At 40.2% G+C, this 19,728-nt stretch overlaps 1 protein-coding gene across 1 annotated transcript in view; it reads left to right on the plus strand.

Annotated features, from left to right (window-relative positions):
- The window catches only part of AASDHPPT (aminoadipate-semialdehyde dehydrogenase-phosphopantetheinyl transferase), a 32,592-nt gene extending 16,027 nt beyond the window's left edge, over positions 1-16,565 (plus strand). The window contains exons 3-6 of the mRNA XM_089775678.1: positions 2,056-2,177; positions 2,768-2,929; positions 12,422-12,499; positions 14,733-16,565. Coding sequence (XP_089631804.1) covers positions 2,056-2,177; positions 2,768-2,929; positions 12,422-12,499; positions 14,733-14,891 — 521 coding nt within the window. The 3' untranslated portion in view covers positions 14,892-16,565. The remainder of the gene's footprint in view (positions 1-2,055; positions 2,178-2,767; positions 2,930-12,421; positions 12,500-14,732) is intronic.
- The last annotated feature ends 3,163 nt before the right edge of the window (positions 16,566-19,728 follow it).

Below are 19,728 nucleotides of genomic sequence, written 5' to 3' on the forward strand. Positions count from 1 at the left end.
GGGGTAGTGTAGACATACCCTAAGGGTGCATCTACTCTGCACCACAGATCAAAATAAGATATGCAATTTGAGCTACGCAAATTGCATATCTTATTTTGAAACAGCTTATTTCGTAATTTGGCACTGTCTACACAGCACTTATTTCAAAATAACCTGCTATTCTGAAAATGTCCCTTACTCCTGTGGAATGAGGTTTACAGGGGCATCGGAATAGTGAGCCCATTACATTTTGAAATAATGGGCTTGCTGTTAAGACACAGGATAGCTATTTTGGGATACTTCCAGTATCCCAAAATAGCGCTGCAGTGTAGACTTACCCATTTTTCATACCAAAGTTAGGTTATTTGGAATGAACAAACGCTTACTAGTTGCAGGAGCAATGAATGAATATGCCAGTTGCTGTGATTTGTTTAGTATCTGCTCAGAAGCATCCTTTTACTTTAACTGATGCTGGTTAAAAGCAGTTTTCAGATGTTGTCTGGGGTGCAGAAATAGGGTTGCCAGCCCAGCCAATTGTCTGAAATTTCTAACAGAAGCATTTGCATCACTACCAACATTTTGACTTTTGGTGGTACATAAAGTCAATCAATCTGTTCTATGTGGATTCTTTGCCTGATGAGGCCTTTCACCAGCAAGTTTATTTTTCTGGTAGTATGGCATGCCTTCAGTTTTAATCAAACTTTTCCCCCAAAAGAGCAGGACTTCTGGCCTCCTTGGGTTTTTCTGGATCTGTCCATTAGTTTGTTACTGCAGTTTCCATTGTTACCTGTCACAGAGGGCACTCCTCCTTATTGACTATTGAAACATATTTAAATGTTAACTTGAAGAGGCTTCTTATTTATGCTCCCAAAACTGTATCTTGGACTTAATAAAATCTGGTGCAGAAGGCCTGCAGTAATTACTGAGAAAAAATTGATATCAGGTTAGCAGAGAGCATCTTCAAGTTACTGTTATACTGTAACTTGCTCACTATGTTCTGGTTACTATAAATCCTTCTGCTCATTCAGAGACAATACTTGGTGAACTCAGCTAGGAATGTGAACAGATAACCGATTAACCAGCACCACAGATAGGGGGCTACTGCAGCCCAGCCAGGCCCACCACGCCACATGGCTGGCAGCCAGCAGCCCTGTGCAGCTGGGAACTAGTTAATTTATTAAATGGGATTTTATATCCCTAATCTCAGTTTCTGAATCCCATCACAGCTGCTCACATCTTGTCCAACACACATCTTGTTTGTTGTCCTTTAAACAAGACTCACTTCCCCCATACATTCTTCTTTCACTGGCCTTTCTCATTCCATTAGAAGGAACTTTTACAAAAATTCAATTTCTGTATTTAACAAGAATTTGGAATAATGCATCTCATCCAGTGTGCATATTGCCAATATGCAATATACATTTGCATATTGTGTGGTTACTGAATAATTACATGTGAATATGAATATCATTCTCTGAGTGTAGGTGAATGCACATGTGGAAAACCAGTGTATAGTTGCAGGTCAGCTATGGAATAGTATCCTTGCACTCTAGGTTAATGCTGTGATAGGTAAATATATAGAGATACTATAAATTAATATGTGTTATTAATGTTATTACATTAAGCAATCAAATACAGAAAGTTGTGTGCCTGTACTATTTTCAGATGACTGTAATGTTGGGGTAAAAAAATGATTAGATGCTATTAGTTTAGACTGTGCTGCACGTGTGGGATTTTTTTATGGCTTTTTTCCTCAAATGTACGTCTTTTAAAGTTAGCACTTTAGTTGAGGGAAGACTTGTTTTGCTTTTTTTACTTTAAATGTATAATTTGTCATAGTAGGTTTTTGTCAACTTCAATACACTTTCTTTGTATTGGCTATGGCTGTCATTGCTGTTTTTAGTTTTGAGATTTTTTTAATAAGCTTAGGTCAGAACAGTTTTTTCCTAATGAATAATACGTTGTACTGTGACAGTTATTTCTTGGAGCCTTATCATAAGGCAATTCATTTGCTTACAGTGATTTTTTTTTTTTGTGTTACAATTTGTGGTGTAAATGTTTTTCTAATTTTTACAGGTAGTGGTTCAGTTCCAGATTTCTTTCGTATTATGAAACGACAGTTTACAGAAACAGAGTGGAGGGTAATCAAGTCTATGAATAATGAAAGGCTTCAGCTAGATATGTTTTATAGACATTGGGTAATATATTTTTCTTTTTTAAATACTCAAAGTATCATCTCTGAGAACAAACTTTATCAAAGCAACATTTAATGTCTTGAGATAAAACTTCATTAATTGCACACAATTTTTGTTAGATTACATCCTTGGTGCCTCAGGATGTCTGTAGGTGTGTAAAAAAGTCTGCGTTGCACCTGGAATTCTTAGGAAGAACTGTGGCTGGCCTTATGCATGCATAAAAGTACCATAGAGAAGTTCTTGTTTGATCCAGGAGGGGGCACAGTCTATCCCTTGATTATTTCAGTATATTGTACAAGTCATTTTGTATTTATAGATGCATTGCAGCACCATAGGATTTGAATTGTTCCTATAGATGAGTAAACTTTCTGTGCATGGATTCTGCTTGTAGTAATTATACCACTGTAAATGTGGAGTAATCTCAGATTTACTGATGTGAAAGAATAGAATTTTTGATTCTCAATCTCTGCTCAGAGATGACCTTGCAGTCTAGATTGAGCTGTGTGCTACATGTAACTGTTATGTTGCAGGTAACACAGTTTCAGCCATTAAAAGCAAAAAATGTAAATAAAATATGTCATTTTGTATTTTAGGCACTAAAGGAAAGCTTTATAAAGGCCATTGGGGTTGGAATAGGCTTTAACCTGCAAAGGATTGAATTTCATGCCTCCCCATTGCACCTGGAAGTAGGGAAGGTATACACAGAGACAAAAATGGTGTTGGATGAAGACAAAGAAGAAGGGTGGACTTTTGAGGTAAGAAATCTACCTAAAAATGTCTGTAATAGAGTTCTATCATTTCTAGTAAGCAGGATCCCTTGCAACTGTCTGTTAGAAGTGCTGAGAGAGGAATTCATTATTCTGCTGCTCTGGACTCCCTAAAACCTCAGCAGACTCTCGTACTGGTTCCTTCCTTGGCCTCTCTGATACATTTTCTTGGCACTGATTCTGTCTGTTACCACTTTTTGGAAATGGGGCTCCTCAGCTCACTATCCCAAGTTTCAGGACAAGCATTGACTCCAAAGTACCACAGCTACTTAAACGTACCATCCCACCCGGATTTCCATCTCAAAGGTGTGACGCTTCTGGTTTACATTTTAACGTCTATACTGGCATGATTTTCCAGAAATGCTTTTAACGGAAAAGTTTTCCGTTAAAAGCATTTTCGGAAAAGCGCGTCTAGATTGGCAGGATGCTTTTCCGGAAAAGCACTTTTTCCGGAAAAGCGTCTGTGGCCAATCTAGACGCGCTTTTCTGCAAAAAAGCCCCGATCGTCATTTTCGCGATCGGGGCTTTTTTGCAGAAAACACTACTGTGCTGTCTACATTGGCCCTTTTCCGGAACAGTTTTCCGGAAAAAGACTTTTGCCCGAACGGGAGCAGCATAGTTTTTCCGGAAAAGCACTGATGATTTTACATTAGATCGTCAGTGCTTTTCCGGAAATTCAAGCGGCCAGTGTAGACAGCTGGCAAGTTTTTCCAGAAAAGCGGCTGATTTTCCGGAATAACTTGCCAGTGTAGAGACAGCCACTATGTAGTGCAGATCATAGAAAACAATAACATCTGAAATATCAATATCCCTCATTTTCTACCTCACCCTTCCTTTCTCAGTGCTTAGGCAAAATCTGGGTCTAGAGAGGCTGAGTGTCTTCTCCTCATGCAAGCTGTTGTGTGCTAACTGGTCCCTCTCCTTCATGAAGCCCCTTCAGTGACCTTTTTTCCTACCCCACATTGCTTCTTCTCCTCCTTCCCCTGTTCCTGTATATTTATGTATCTTAAACTCTTCTGCTCACCTGGTCTCCTTTGTTCTACTCCTGGTAAGTTTTCACTGCTTCTACCTTCTGCTCTTCTTTAAGAGGAATCAACTAAACTGATTTTTATAAGGATGCAGAACATCCACTGTCCCGGATGTTTACACCTGAACAGAGTCACTTGCATTATGGCTGCACTGCAGCTGGGAGCATGCATTCAAAAACAGGCAGACAGCCTTAATTCTAGCTCTCTGAGTTAGCATGCTAAAAATAGCATTGTAACAAGGGCAGCCTTTTGGGTTTAGTCCAGTTCCACCTTACTCTCCGTGTTTGAGCTTGAGTGTCCTGGCCTGAGTCACCACCATGCTCAGATGTCCACACTGATATTTTTAGCATACTAAGCTAGAGCAGAGCTAGAACAAAACTGTCTACCCAGGATAAGAGACAGCTAGAGCCCTGTGCAGGACTAGTGTATAGCCCTGTAGTGGCAGTGGAGTTCTGCAGGTCCTGTTGCCATAATAGCAGAAACAGTGGGAGTGAGATTAAAGAATAGTCCCATGTAGGGCTCTGCTTCCTACTTCAGTGTAATTATGCCCTAATCCCAAGCACCTTCTGTAGTATCTGGTTCAGATGTGTAACAAGACTTGCCAGCAGTGCTGGAGTATGTAGGCACTCATGACACAGTAAATGTTCATAACACAACTTCACAATATCAAATCAGAATTGCATAGATATAGTTCGAATTCATCACAATAATTAGTACCAACACTCTAAGACTGTATATTGTGATTGTGTTCAGTTTGAGCAGGAACTTTAAGCCTGATTTGAAAAGGTAAAAAACAAAACATTAGAATATAACCTTTGAGCAATAATGGAAATTTTCATGGCGGATTGAGGAAAAAAATGAATATATACAGAAAGAGTAATAAGAAGAATAAACTGTTTTTGGTGATCTGCTCTCCGCCTCCTTTTAGAGCTAGAGAGACATACTTTCTCATCAAACACCCCGTTAGCCTAGGAAAATATCCCTATGCTGAAAGATAGGAGAATGAGAGTTCATATCTTGCTTTTTATAACACCTGAAAAGTTTCCATTTTGAAGACATTACTTGCAGCTTTGTAAATCATGTGTACTGGTAGAGTTTGCTTTAAACAGACAACTTCTGATATACATCTGTTTTAAAATGCATATAATATAATAACAGAGTGAATATGCCAGAATAATGTTAAGCCTGGTGGGGTGCCAACTGACCTCTTTATATTCCTGACATGCAGACAACTGTTTTGTGCATTTCTAATGACATTTAAGCTTGCACTTCTAAAAAACTTTCCTTTTTTCTAATCTCTACCTACTGTGTAGACTATCTTGGTTTCCAGAGAGTCATTATGTCAGGAATTCATAGTAATCTGAGCTTTATATAAATAGGCAAATCTTTGAAAAGACTGTGACTAATTATTTTGTATATTAACTTCTGTAGTAGACCTAATAATATATAACTAGTGTTCTGCAGTAATTTGCTTTTCATAATTGCATCATAATATGACTTATTTTATAAATATTACCTGTAGGTTTTGTCTGCCTGGGGTACTTTTCAGTTTATTTTAATCTTTCCAATGCCATTGGCTACTAATCCAATTAACTATTAGCTTTAAGTAAAATTATATTGAAGGAATAGTTAGTTTCAGATATCAGTCTTAAGCCTAAAATTAAGCACTGCTTTTCCTTTTTGTTTTTTTTCTTCCTCCTTGTATTTTTCATACTTCCTGAATGACATCTGATTTTTCCAGTCCATTCTCTTCATTGTCTTTCTGTGCATTTTGAGCTCCATTTCTTTATACATAGAAGGCTAGGTCACACTTTTTGGCTGTGGTAATATTTAATAATTATTTGTTGTCCTTGATACACATTCTTAAAATCTTTTAATTTAGAACCCTTTTGTGTGGACTTTTGATAAATCTAGTGCAGTGGTTAAATCATTCAAGTAAAAGTCACCTGGCAGATAGCACATTGGTGTTATTTCTTAGTTGGTGGCCTCTGCTTGTTGAGTTTAAGCTGAATCAACATCCTCTGTCAAATGAAAAGATATGTCAGAAAAATTATTACAGTTTAGCTTATTTTCTCTTATAGGAGATGTATCTCTGGAAGCTTGTTATAGTTTGGTTACTATCATGGTTTGGGTGTTTTTTATTTAGTCAATTTTTATATCAGGTACAATTTACCAAAAATACAGAAGAAACAAAAATATAGGTGTTTTTTTTCCATTTTACTTAAGTTGTACATTCTCTTTCGCCATTAAAACATCCTAAAAGCAACTTGGAAGCATAAAGTCAAGAATAAGTAAGATCTCTTTCTGCCATATCACTCTCAGCAAAAAACATCAGAAGAAACAGAACTAAATCTAGGCAAAATCTGACATCAAGTAGGAAATATAGTTTTTCATCTCCAAAAATAATGAGCTATCTTATGCCTGTTGATCACTCTCCTGACCATTGAAACAGAGTGATCCCATTTAGATCACAGAAATTAACCTCAACCCCAACACCTGTTACATTTTGTCCCAGCTCTTTATGGCTGATAAACATTACAAGCATTAGAGCCTTTCTTTACTGAAATAGCCAGTGCCCCATCTTTCCGTTCATCTTGAAGTTCATAATAGTCATATATGTAAAAACCCATACTGGATACATTGACCCTTACTGCTACCTTCCATTTCAGGAGGAGGGGGGCAGGAGGGAGGCCAGCAGTTGCAGCACCATCCTCCCTCCCCCCCCTCCCCGGGCAGCCCTGGTGAGCCTCCAAGACCTCCCAGTCCCCTGCCCTCAGCCACCACACACCTCTCAACCCCCTACCCTGATTCCTGCACTCCCCAACACACCAGAAGCCCCCTGCCCAGAAGGACTCGAGCAACACGGGGTAAGCCTTCTAATATAAAATATATGCAGTGAGCATTTGTTATGCCATGCTTTTGTCAAAACTCTTCTTTGGTATTCTCTTTTTGTGAAATTTCAAGATGTACCATTCTATAAGTACAGTAATTCTTGAATAAAGAATACTAACAGCAAGACATTTTCTAGATAACTATTAAATCAGTATTTTCCCCATGAGCCTTCATTATATTGCCATTTTTTACAAAAAGACGCTTCATATAAATATATCCAAAAGGGGAGAGCTTTAGTTTCTATTACATTTAATAGACGTAAAAATCTTGAAACAAATCAAGAAATTTCTCAGAATATAAGAGTGAGGGAGGATGACATTACTAAAAACTAAACCCATTAAAGAGCAAAAATGTTGAAAAGGAATTGTCAGTATGGAAAAACATGCCAACTAAGTTTGTGCTTAAAACTTTGCAATTTCTAGTTATTCAGCTCTATGAAGAGACTAGTTCCCAAATTAATATTTCTTACAAAGCAGCATTGAGTAACACAGGAAATACAAGCAAATATAAATATTTCAATCTTGATGTGATTTTTGTGGTGGGCTTGATATATTTAAATGTAAAAGTTGCATGTTTTAATCCCAAGTGTAAAGAAAGTAAGTATAAGCTTAGTAAAATCTGCAGTTGGAAAATACTATGTCTGTGCCTGCAGTGCTCCTTATTGTTGTTCTGACTCCAAAATGAAACCTATTATAAACACTCCGTTTAAAAGTGTCTATCAAATGCATGGAATTCACAGAGGATTCTGCTATTTGGGCTTTTAGAAGTTATTAGAATATATGTTTGTGTAATTTTCTAAATATAAATCCTTTTGGTGGAAAAACTTTGTAAAAAGAATCTCTTGTGTCAGATGTAGAACTGACATGTATCCCTTCTTTTAGTTTATACTATAGCTAGGTTCCATATGTTCTTTCACCAGCCAAGAGTATTGCAGATCTGTTTCACAGTTGATGGTTTATGTACTTCTCAGGGCTTTTTGAGCTTCATCACAGGGCTGCACTGTGATACTCTCCAATCTGGACTGCTGGACTGCCATATCCCTTAACTCTCCACTCTGGAGTCCCTTTTACACTTTGCTGTTGAGCAGTAAACTCCTGCATATTCTGCTCTCTCATAGCCACCAGCATGTAAAGTCATTCCCAGCTGAGTATGTGAATGCTATGGCCATCCATCCATGAATTACATATAGAGTGATACCTGTATATCCTCAGCCCCTGGCTGACTCACAGAAAATGTGCATCTTACACTGTTCATTACCCTTCTGAGCTCGTAGGTAGTCTGTCACTGAAAAATTGGGAATGATTATGCACAAGCCTTTATTATCTCAAGAAAATATTTCGCAAGCACTTCAATCAGCATACTGGTTTAGATAAAACTGTAAAACAAGCTTATCAGCTAGAGAAAGATAGATTTCATAGAATCATAGAATAATAGGACTGGAAGGGACCTCAAGAGGTCATCGAGTCCAGCCCCCCGCCCTCAAGGCAGGACCAAGCTCCGTCTACACCATCCCTGACAGATGTCCATCTAACCTGTTCTTAAATATCTCCAGAGAGGGAGATTCCACCACCTCCCTTGGCAATTTATTCCAATATTTGACCACCCTGACAGTTAGGAATTTTTTCCTAATGTCCAATCTAAACCTCCCCTGCTGCACTTTAAGCCCATTACTCCTTGTCCTGTCCTCAGAAACCAAGAGGAATAAATTTTCTCCTTCCTCCTTGTGACACCCTTTTAGATATTTGAAAACCGCTATCATGTCCCCCCTTAATCTTCTTTTTTCCAAACTAAACAAGCCCAGTTCATGAAGCCTGGCTTCATAGGTCATGTTCTCTAGACCTTTAATCATTCTTGTCGCTCTTCTCTGTACCCTTTCCAATTTCTCCACATCTTTCTTGAAATGTGGCGCCCAGAACTGGACACAGTACTCCAGCTGAGGCCTAACTAGTGCAGAGTAGAGCGGTAGAATGACTTCACGAGTTTTGCTTACAACACACCTGTTGATACAACCTAGAATCATATTTGCTTTTTTTGCAACAGCATCACACTGTTGACTCATATTCAACTTGTGGTCCACTATGACCCCTAGATCCCTTTCCGCCATGCTCCTTCCTAGACAGTCGCTTCCCATCTTGTATGTATGGAACTGATTGTTCCTTCCTAAGTGGAGCACTGTGCATTTCTCTTTATTAAACCTCATCCTGTTTACCTCTGACCATTTCTCTAACTTGCTAAGGTCATTTTGAATTATGTCCCAATCCTCCAAAGAAGTTGCAACCCCACCCAGTTTGGTATCATCTGCAAACTTAATAAGCGTACTCTCTATCCCAATATCTACGTCATTGATGAAGATATTGAACAGTACAGGTCCCAAAACAGACCCTTGAGGAATTCCACTTGTTATCCCTTTTCAGCAGGATTTAGAACCGTTAACAACAACTCTCTGACTACGGTTATCCAGCCAATTATGTACCCACCTTATCGTGGCCCTATCTAAGTTATATTTGCCAAGTTTATCAATAAGAATATCATGCGAGACCGTATCAAATGCCTTACTAAAGTCTAGGTATATGACATCCACCGCTTCTCCCTTATCCACAAGGCTCGTTATCCTATCAAAGAAAGCTATCAGATTAGTTTGGCATGACTTGTTCTTCACAAACCCATGCTGGCTATTCCCTAACACTTTATTACCTTTCAAGTGTTTGCATATGATTTCCTTAATTACCTGCTCCATTATCTTCCCTGGGACAGACGTTAAACTGACCGGTCTGTAGTTTCCTGGGTTGTTCTTATTCCCCTTTTTATAGATGGGCACAATATTTGCCCTTTTCCAGTCTTCTGGAATCTCCCCTGTCTGCCATGATTTTTCAAAGATCATAGCTAAAGGCTCAGATACCTCCTCTATCAGCTCCTTGAGTATCCTGGGATGCATTTCATCAGGACCTGGTGACTTGCTGACATCTAACTTTCCTAAGTGATTTTTAACTTGTTCTTTGTGTATCCTATCTTCTAAACTTACCCTCTCTCTGCTTGTATTCACTACGTTAGGCACACCTCCAGACTTCTCGGTGAAGACCGAAACAAAGAAGTCATTGAGCATCTCTGCCATTTCCAAGTTTCCTGTTACTGCTTCTGCCTCCTCACTAAGCAGTGGGCCTACCCTGTCCTTGGTCTTCCTCTTGTTTTTAATGTATTTATAAAAGGTCTTCTTGTTTCCCTTTATGCCTGTAGCTAGTTTGATCTCATTTTGTGCCTTTGCCTTTCTAATCTTGCCCCTGCATTCCCATTTTGCTTGCCTATATTCATCCTTTGTTATTTGTCCTAGTTTCCATTTTTTATATGACTCCTTTTTTATTTTGAGATCATGCAAGATCTCCTTGTTAAGCCAAGCTGGTCTTTTGCCATATTTTCTATCTTTCCTACACAGCGGAATTGTTTGCTTTTGGGCCCTTAACAAAACGTCCCTTTGAAATGATTACATCATTTCAAATGATTACAAGTGATAAGGCATTAAGGTCATAGATTCATAGGGATGGAAGAGATCACAGGAGGTCATCGAGTCCAGTCCCCTGCCCAAAGCAGGACCAACCCCAACTAAGTCATACTAGCCAGTGCTTTGTCAAGCTGGAACTTAAACACCTCTAGGGATAGAGATTCCACCATTTCCCTAAGTAACGCATTCCAATGCTTCATCACCCTCCTAGTGAAATAGTTTTTCCTGCTATCCATCCTAGACCTCTCCCACTGTAACTTGAGACCATTGCTCCTCATTCTGTCATCTGTCACCACTGAAAACAGCCTCTCTCCATCATCTTTGGAACCTCCCTTTGGGTAGTTAAAGGCTGCTATCAAATTCCCACTCACTCTTCTCTTCTGTAGACTAAATAAACCCAAATCCCCTAGCTGCCCCTTGTAAGTCGTGCTCCAGTCTCCTAATCATTTACCCTCTGCTAAACCCTCTCCAGTGCATGTACATCCTTTCTACAATGGGTGGGGGGGTGCAGATTTGGACACAGTACTCCAAATGTGGCCTCACCAGTGCTGAATAAAGGGGAAAACTCACTTACGTAGATCTGCTGGCAATGCTTCTCCATTAGGAGGAGAATATGTACCCTAATATGCCATTAGCCTTAGAATCATAGGATCAGAATCATAGGGTCAAATCGTGTGCTGACCCCAAGCTCCATGTGGGCACTTCCGCTTTGAAATGTACAAGAGCCCTCGTTCTGCGTTCTTATAATAGACTAGTTGACTATAGGATCCATGGGGCTGAAGCAGTCCCCTGCTCATGGTGGGCGGGGAGCTGCTCCAGCCCCCGCTGGTTAACCTGAATTGGTAAGCATCATCCATTAAGGGTGAGCTTACTGGTTAACCTTTCACATCCCTATTACATTTTTTCGACAGGATGTTACTACTCAGCTGACTGAGTTTTCAAATAATACCTTCTAAGGTATAATTTATACAAAATATAACCATGTAAAAGTAGTGAACATGGAGTACAGCACATCATATGGGGTAGAAGGTGTCACGTGCACACTGAATCAATTTAGAATTTTCCATGTTGCTGAGATTTTATTTGCAAAATAGTCTGAGTGCACTCAATACTTAAATTATGCTGTCCTGGTTAATTAGTTGGTTTACTGCTCAGAATAGCTCTGTGGGCTATGATTTCGTGGCTGCAGTAGCAGAGGAAAAGAAGTAACATTTGTACTAACTAGGAGTATATGTTATCTATTTATGCAACTGCCGGTATATATCTTACATGTATACATTAATTATGACATAGAAACCAGCACTCTAAAAAGAGAAGAAGTTAATTACCTTCAAGGTTCTTCAAGGTGTGTGATCTCTATCTGTAGTCCACTTACTGTCCTCCTTCCCCTCTGCTTTGGATCATTCTTCAATTCATGGTAGAAAAGGAACTGGAGAAACAGTTGGTCCAGTCCACCATGTATATTCTTGCTGAGAGGCACAAGGTGTGCTAGGTGACATATGTGGACCACTGGACACTGCTTTAAAAATTCTCTTATCTCCAGGCATATGGCACACATGTATACACACAATGGAATATAGGTAGGGACCAAATATCTCTAAAAACTTCCACTTATGAAGGTAAGTAACTTCCTCTTTCCTTGTCATATCTTCTTGTGAATGTACATAAGACTAATTCTTTGCACCTCATAAATCTGATTTTAGTGAGGTCTCATATGTCTCTCCTTAGGAAGATTACATGTCTTTTCTTCCACTTACTCCCAGTTTTGCAGATTGGGGTAACTGAGGCAGATTAAAGATAAATGGTATGCCCAAGTTTGCACACACTATTTTCAGCAGAGTTGGCAGAGAATCCTGATTTTTCACACAATTGAATTGTGTCTTTTTTACCAAATCTTCCAAAATCTGCATTTCACTTGTGAAAGTTGATGATTTTAAATGAATTCTGGTCCCATCTTCAAATTTACTCCTTGTTTTGCCCTACATTCATGCATGTGTGTAAATGTATTCTAGTTCAGACAAGTAGTAGTGAAAATTAATTTACTCTTAATTTTTTCTTTACTAGGAAACCCGGTTGGATGATCTCCATCATATTGCTGTAGCTCTGGGGAAACCAGAAGTATTTGGACAGAAGGATTCTAATGTAAGATGTTATGAGTTTGTCTATAAAATACCTTGCCATATGAAAGGAAATAAAGGTGTTATACAATTTGAATGGAATACAAGTATTTTGGCCATAAATGCCAATTTTTCCTATCCTATAACATTAGCTTTAAAATAACCATAATGGTTAACAGCTAATCAGAGTCACTCCAAATGAGTTCATGTAATTAATCTAATTAATTTCACTTCATTTGTGACATTCATTCATTTTGGAAATGAAATTCAGCTCCCATGACTTCTCCAGTCTCTTTTTTCCTGATCTCACTGGAAGTCCCAAAAGTATAATTCTTTGGAGTCTTGTTCTTTAAAATTTCAGCTATAAAAGAGATGACAACTCTTCTCCATCCACAGCTTGTGATGTTTGTGGGTCTGGTCTCAATCACCGCAGTGATAAAAGTGCAGGGGTTGTATGTTCTTCTATGGTGCTCAGTCTATCTCTTTGCTTCAGTTTAGATCAGGACTGGGGATCAGGTTGGATACTGACCCCGCTTCATTTCATATGCAGCAAATCTGTGCTGCAGGCCAGAAGCCCCAAGCCTTGATGTGCCCTACAGGTGTGGAGCTGGAGTATCAGTTCACCAGCATCTCCCTCTGGCCCCTGTACAGAGGGGCAATCAGGAAATCTCTGCATGCTGTCCCAGCAACAACTCCACAGCTCCCATTAGCAGTAACCAAGGCTAATGGGAGTTGTAGGGGCAGTGCACCTGGGCAGTACGAACCATGCAGTCACTTTCATCTAGGGGTCAGATATGATGGCTGCTTATGGGAGTGGCATAGGGCCAGGGCAGTCAGGGAGCCTGCCTTAGTCCTGCTGCAATGCTGCCCAGAAGCAGCCTAAGGTAAGCGCTGCCTAGACGGAGCCCACACCCCAAACTTTCTCCCACACTCTTAACTCCCTCTCAGATCATGCATCCCCACCTGCACCCCTCTCCTGAGCTACCTCCTGCCCCTAGACTCCCTCCTGGAGCCCACACCCCAAATCTCTTCTCCCATCCCTGAGCTCATGCTAGACCTCTTGGCCACAGAGACCTCTCCTGTATCCCAAGCCCCTCATCCCAGAGCCCACCCACCCAGCCGAAGCTTTCATTCCCTCCCAATCCCCTACCCCAGCCTGAAGCCCCCTTCTGAACTTGGAACCCCACATTTCTGGCTTGATCCTCTGTGCACCCACCCCAACAGGGCCATCTGTAGCCCCTGCATGATGTTTTCTGTGTATCAGTGGCCCTGATATAAAAAACTTCTCCACCCCTGATTTAGACCAACAAAATGAAAGGACTTGAGTCTAGAAACAAAGTTATAAAATGGGGGCTTATTTTCATAAATGCGGTTACCATGAAAGGGAATTAGGAGTCATGGTAGATGACCAGTTGAATGCGAGCTGTTAATGCAGTGCTGTAGCTAATCATGTGAATCCGATGCTTGAATATATAAGCAGAGGAATGTCTAGTAAGAATAGGGAGAAGTGATGTTACCTCTGCGTATGGCATTAAGAAGGTCATTACTGAAATGCTGTGTGCAGCTCTGATGTTCACATTTCAAAAAGGATGTTGAAAACTTAATAAGGGTTCCAAAAAGTGCTACAAGAATTATTTCATCTGAAAAATATGTTTAAAAGTGAAGGAGCAATGAAACTCTCTGTTTCTCTCAGAGAAGATTGAGGTGACTTGATCAGTCTACAAAAATGTACAGTAAACTTCCGATAATCCGGCACCTTTAGGACCCAGGGGGTGCCAGATTATCAGAAATGCCGGACTATCGGAAGGGGGATTATGAGGGGTCTGGGATGGAGTGGGAGGGCACCCCTCGGGGCTGCGGGACCAGCCCAGCAGCACTCCAGCTGCTCGCTCCAGACTTCCCCAGGTCAATTTCAGCAGCAGCTGAATCGGGGAAGCCAGAGGCAGAGCAGCTCCAGTTGTTCGACTGCCCGGAGCACTTCTGGGTGCCAGATGGTGCCGGACCATCAGGAGTGCCAGACCATTGGATGCCAGACCACTGGAGTTTTACTGTACATGGGAAAGAGTCTTACAATAGAAGACAAACATCTCATTAATCTATCAGAAAAGAGCATACAAGATTGAGTGGTTGAAAGTTGAAGCTATACAAATTCTGAATATTTGAAAAGAATAATTTTAAGTGTTTAAACTGGGGCAAAAGGGGAGGAGAATAGTGAAATTTGTCCATGCTTCTCTCTAACTAAAATGTATTTTACATAGGTTCTTCCTAAAGACCCAACCCAGACACAGTTCCAGATTTTGACTTTTGATGATTTAGTTGCCTCTGGTGTTCCTATAGCACCTGAAGACCCTGCTTATTGGGATAACTTTTGTTCCAAGCAGGAGTGCCCAGCACGACAGAATACTCATTCAAGATAAGATTATGTTGACAAGAGAAGAAACTGAAATCTTTTAAAGACCACCTATTGTTCCTTTGCAACACTTAATTTGAGTGTATATATACATTTCCCCTATGAGACCAATATTGGGTTTCTCAGCATTGCAAAGCTGCCACCTTTTACCCTCTGTCCCATGTGCTGAGATCATTCCAGGCTAAAGAAACTGTGAAGTGAAAGATCTAAGTTGACCCTGCACCTTTTCTTTTATTGTGTAATTTGCCTCTACCTCAGTGTGAATCTCATATCTCCATGAGTGCCACCTGCAAATAGCATGAACACCGTTTCATTAATGCTGCTTTTGATGAGCAAAAAGTGTTTAATATTTAAAGAAAATGTGTTTTCATACTTAATTTATGCTGCTGTTTAAATTATATTATTGCCTCTCTCATATAATATATAGGTTTCTTGTCTCTCGTTTAGATATGATTCTTCAGAAGTGGATACATGCCCAGTAGTAATTCTGCATTTGCAACTCTGTTTTCTTCATTTCTGGAGACCCCAATTTTTAAATACATAAGCACTGTCTGCCCTTTTCCAAACAGAGCTAGAGCTGGTGGTGTAGAGTATTATATTGTCATATAGACTTCAGAGGGACTTAGGAGAGAGCAATAGGTGCTCAAAAACAATTTTAGACTATTTATCGTGTTCTTTTCAAAGAATACTTTTTCCCATTGTATATCCTTTATTTTGTTCAAGGAAGTCTGGATACGTGAGGTCATCTGAAAGGTTCAGGGAATAGACATTGAGCAGAATCATTACCTCAGAATAAAAGACTCAATTCTCTTCCCCTTGTAGTCAAACAAAATTCATGTTGACTTCTGTGAGAGCAGGATTGTGCCATTTGGCTGTTGCCCTGCATTCTGACTAGGTGAAAACCTGCTTGTATTATAACCTTTAAACTTGCACCTCTGATGTTAAATAGGATTTGAGGCAGGAAGAAAATGGGTTTTACAGACTTACATGAGCTCTCATGCTGCTGGTGCAGATAATCACTTTCTCACACTCAAATAATACATGTTACAATCATCTTTTTTGCCTGCTTTTACAACAAACTTTTTTGTTGCATTTGTCTCAGAAGTTCCCTGGAGCTTCTTATATTGCTAAATTGCACATTAAGCATACTTTTCATTAAAAGCTGGACAAAGCACTGAAGTAGAAAATCCCTTCTTCAGGCTCCACGGGGGTTAAATTAGATGATTCATTAACTCCAAATTCAAGGTTATGTAAAGGTAGAACAACTCCTGTGCCCTTGGTTGGTAACATATTCCAGACCTATTTCATGCACTAAAATAACTTGAATTAAAATCAAATAACAGCTAAAAAGAGACATGTAATAACAAATATTGTCTCCCAGGATAAGTAGTATAATTACCCTTGTGCTGTTACCTGTGAACAATTATTATAACTATACTTCCATTTTCCTCATTAAGTTGATGTATTCCTGAAAGTCATTTTACTTGCTAAAACTGTATCTTCATATATGAACATTCACATATGTAGGAATATTTAACATAGTTTAAGAACTGAGAGAACTGAAAACTGCAATTAATGGTAAATGAAAATAATCTGTTAGTCAAAAAGTATAGTGCTTTTTTACCTTTTTGAGCATTGATTATATTTGAAATAAAACATGAGAAATACTCATCGTAGCAGTTCCAGTAGTAGTGTCTGTTGTTTTCATGTAACATTCCTGGGTCTGTTCTGAAGAAAACTGGATTAATAGTGTTAAAGACACATACTTTTAAATTGAGCTATTAATTAATAAATAATTGCTTAATGCTCTGTCAATCATTACAGCTTTACCTTGTAGGTAGGAATAAAACTGAAAATTATGAATTTCTAGTACTGAAAGTAGGGTGACTATTGGATCTTGGTTTAGGAGTCCCCTAATGGCCAAAGTTGTTCTGTTCAAAATTAAGGCAAATTTCTTAATGGAGAAATCCAGTATTAAATCAGTTGTACCCTGTTGATTGTAACTTTTTATTTTATTTGCCAAAATAATAGCCGCCACAACAATTTTTCATGTTTTCCTACAAACTACTGTAGATGTTGAAGCATTTTTTAAAATAATCCTGTTTATTACCTGATGGTCTTACAAATACTTTACAAATACTACTTGTACTGTATTACCTAAGGGATGCCAGTGTGCCACATTTATAATGCTATGAAAGAAGCACAATGTAGTAAATGGATATGTGATCCTGCCTAATTGTCCACTTTATAAAGGTTAATTTCTTGGTCACATTCAGAGCTAGCAGAAGAGATAATATTGGACAAATGTGTATAATTCAACAGATAATTTACTTTTTAAGTAAGAAATTTGCTTCATCAAGGACAGAGTCACTTGGTGGAGAATCCCCCAAAAGATGTAGGCATTGCAATACTGAGCATCACAGCACCTAACTTTTAGGCCCCGAGGAAATCACAGTCACAATATTTTGCTCCTCAAAGATGAGTTAAGCACCTAGGCTCCCTATTCAATGAATGGGAAGTGATAGACATCTTAGAATGTGATCCACAAAAGCCATTCCACTAGGGACATGTCTACACTAGGGAATTATTTAAAAATAATGAAATTCAGCTTAACTCCTGATTTTACAAAATCAAAATAACATGTCCCCGCTACAGGGAAGCCTCGAAATTAGTCCGAGGCAGACTTCCTTAATACAAATGTGCTACTCGACTTAGAGCCCCAAGAAACACTCGGGGAGTAATTAGTTCAAATTACTCTGGAGAGGAGTTATTTCGAAATAGCAGCACGGGCATGACCACACTATTTCAAAATTAGCGTTATTCCCCGAGGAAAGCAGGAGTACAGATTTCAAAATAACAGGTTTTGTAGTGTGGTTGCTCCACTTACAAACTGAACCTAAGAAGGGTTATTTCAAAATAACATCCTAGTAGACCAGGGCTAGGTGTGGAACCATCTAAGCTAACTAATGCAAGATGCTGACAAGAAGAATGTATTATATAAGTTCTGGTGGTCTCTGAGGTAGATGCCTAACTCCAGGCTACAGGGAGGCACATTTTCCCATGATGAATAACAGCACTTTTGTGTCAGTTCTGTTCTTTTTTTCATGTGGCAATTTCTGTCATTTGAATTGATCTTGTAACAAAGTGAGAGCAGGCTGAAGTGCAGCTGGGAGACATGGGTCTCTGTTTCTTAATCCAGGGGAGCTACAATATGCTCGTACACATGAAAAGATTAATTGGGGAGTCAGGAAGGGTTCAGATCACTTACAACATTCTTTTCTGTGACCTGCATCAAATATTAATTCAATTGTTCTATTCTGATGAAATCCAGCCCTTGTGATAGTTAAGCAGGCACCCTTTGAGATACCATGGTTCCTACAACACATCTACATCCTGGCCAGACACAAAATGAGTCTTTGCAGCCAAGTGAAAAATGTTATGTCAAAAAAGTTAATAAATCTGAAGAAAGAAACTCCTAAGAGAAATAAAATGTATCTAAAATACACAAAAAGAATATATAGGCATCCCCTGAAAAAGTATTTTAAATACAAGGGCAATATAACCTGTTCTGCTGTGCACCTTTTACATTTTCAGCAGCTTGATAAAGGAAAGGTTGCATGTAGATTTTTCTGTGAAAATTGTGTTTAGACTCATTCTGAATTCCTCAAAGACATGGAGGTTTGCCTGATTTGGGACTTCAAGTTGCTGTCTGATGGCAGCTATGTCCACACTGCTGGGTGTAGCTACATGTCAGCGAAATGCTCTGGCATCTCTCTGCTGCCAGAGCCTTTCACCTCCGCTTCCTCCCAGCTAGAGCCTTTCTCCACTGATAGAGGTTTTCCTTGTGACGAGGAAAGGTTCCATCAGCTCTGCAGTGGGACAAGGCTCTTTGCAGTGGGGGAGCTACCAGACCCTTTTCCTACTGCCTCCTCCCCCCAGAGCCCTCTCCCCTTTCTGGGAGAGGGGAAAGACTGGCAGTAGGGAGGCAATTTGACTAGAAATAGCAATGTAGATAGGGGGAGGCATTCCATGGACATGCAGAAACCTGTGCAGGGCACATACCCCCAGGGCTCAGGAGCAGTACCTCCCCGTCTATACTATTGATACCCATGCTAGGGGGACATGCAGCATATGTACTGGGGTGGCTGAACTTACGGGTCCCCTGAGCTATGTGCAACAATCTTCTGACGTTGAGAGCCAGGGTATGCCTGCTGGGCCTTGGGCATCAGCCCCACAGGAAGCACATGCTGGAGCTCAGAGTTTCAGTAATGCCGGGGGGCAGAGGAGTCTCAGGTTTCAGTCCCATGAGAGGTGCCTGCCAGGGCTCAGGTCTGAAACCCAGGACTGAAGTCCCAAGCCCTGGTAGGTGTGCTTAGTGGGGATGACGACCCAGCTCTCCCTCCCCATTGGGCAGAAGCCAGAAGTGACACATGGAGGGGGGAATCGTGCAGTCATCTGTGCCACACATCCCATCTTTGCCAGGGTTTGCGGGTCCCACTAGGTCACATGTGCCACTGGGTCCCCTCCCAGCACAGCAGCTGTTGGAACCAACAAGCAGAGATGCTGCCATGGGCAGAGGTAGGAGCATCAGCTGGGAACTGCAGGGAGAGCTGCTGCTTTTGCTGTAACCTCTTCCAGAGGCACTAAAGCATTGGCCCTTTCCTGCAGCTTCCAGTTGTTTGCTGCTGCCTCGCCATGTGGAGTGAACAGCTGGGAGCTACAAGAATGGACTGATTAAGGAAGGGGAGGGGAACCTTTTTTGGGAAGAGCACCACTAACCCACAGAAAGATCAGTTGGGAGCTACACATGAACAAAACCCTCAGTGACCTGGCCCCCAAGTGAG

The sequence above is a fragment of the Pelodiscus sinensis genome, chromosome 1 (assembly GCF_052426305.1).
Source record: "Pelodiscus sinensis isolate ZL-2025 chromosome 1, ASM5242630v1, whole genome shotgun sequence".
Taxonomy (NCBI): domain Eukaryota; kingdom Metazoa; phylum Chordata; order Testudines; family Trionychidae; genus Pelodiscus; species Pelodiscus sinensis.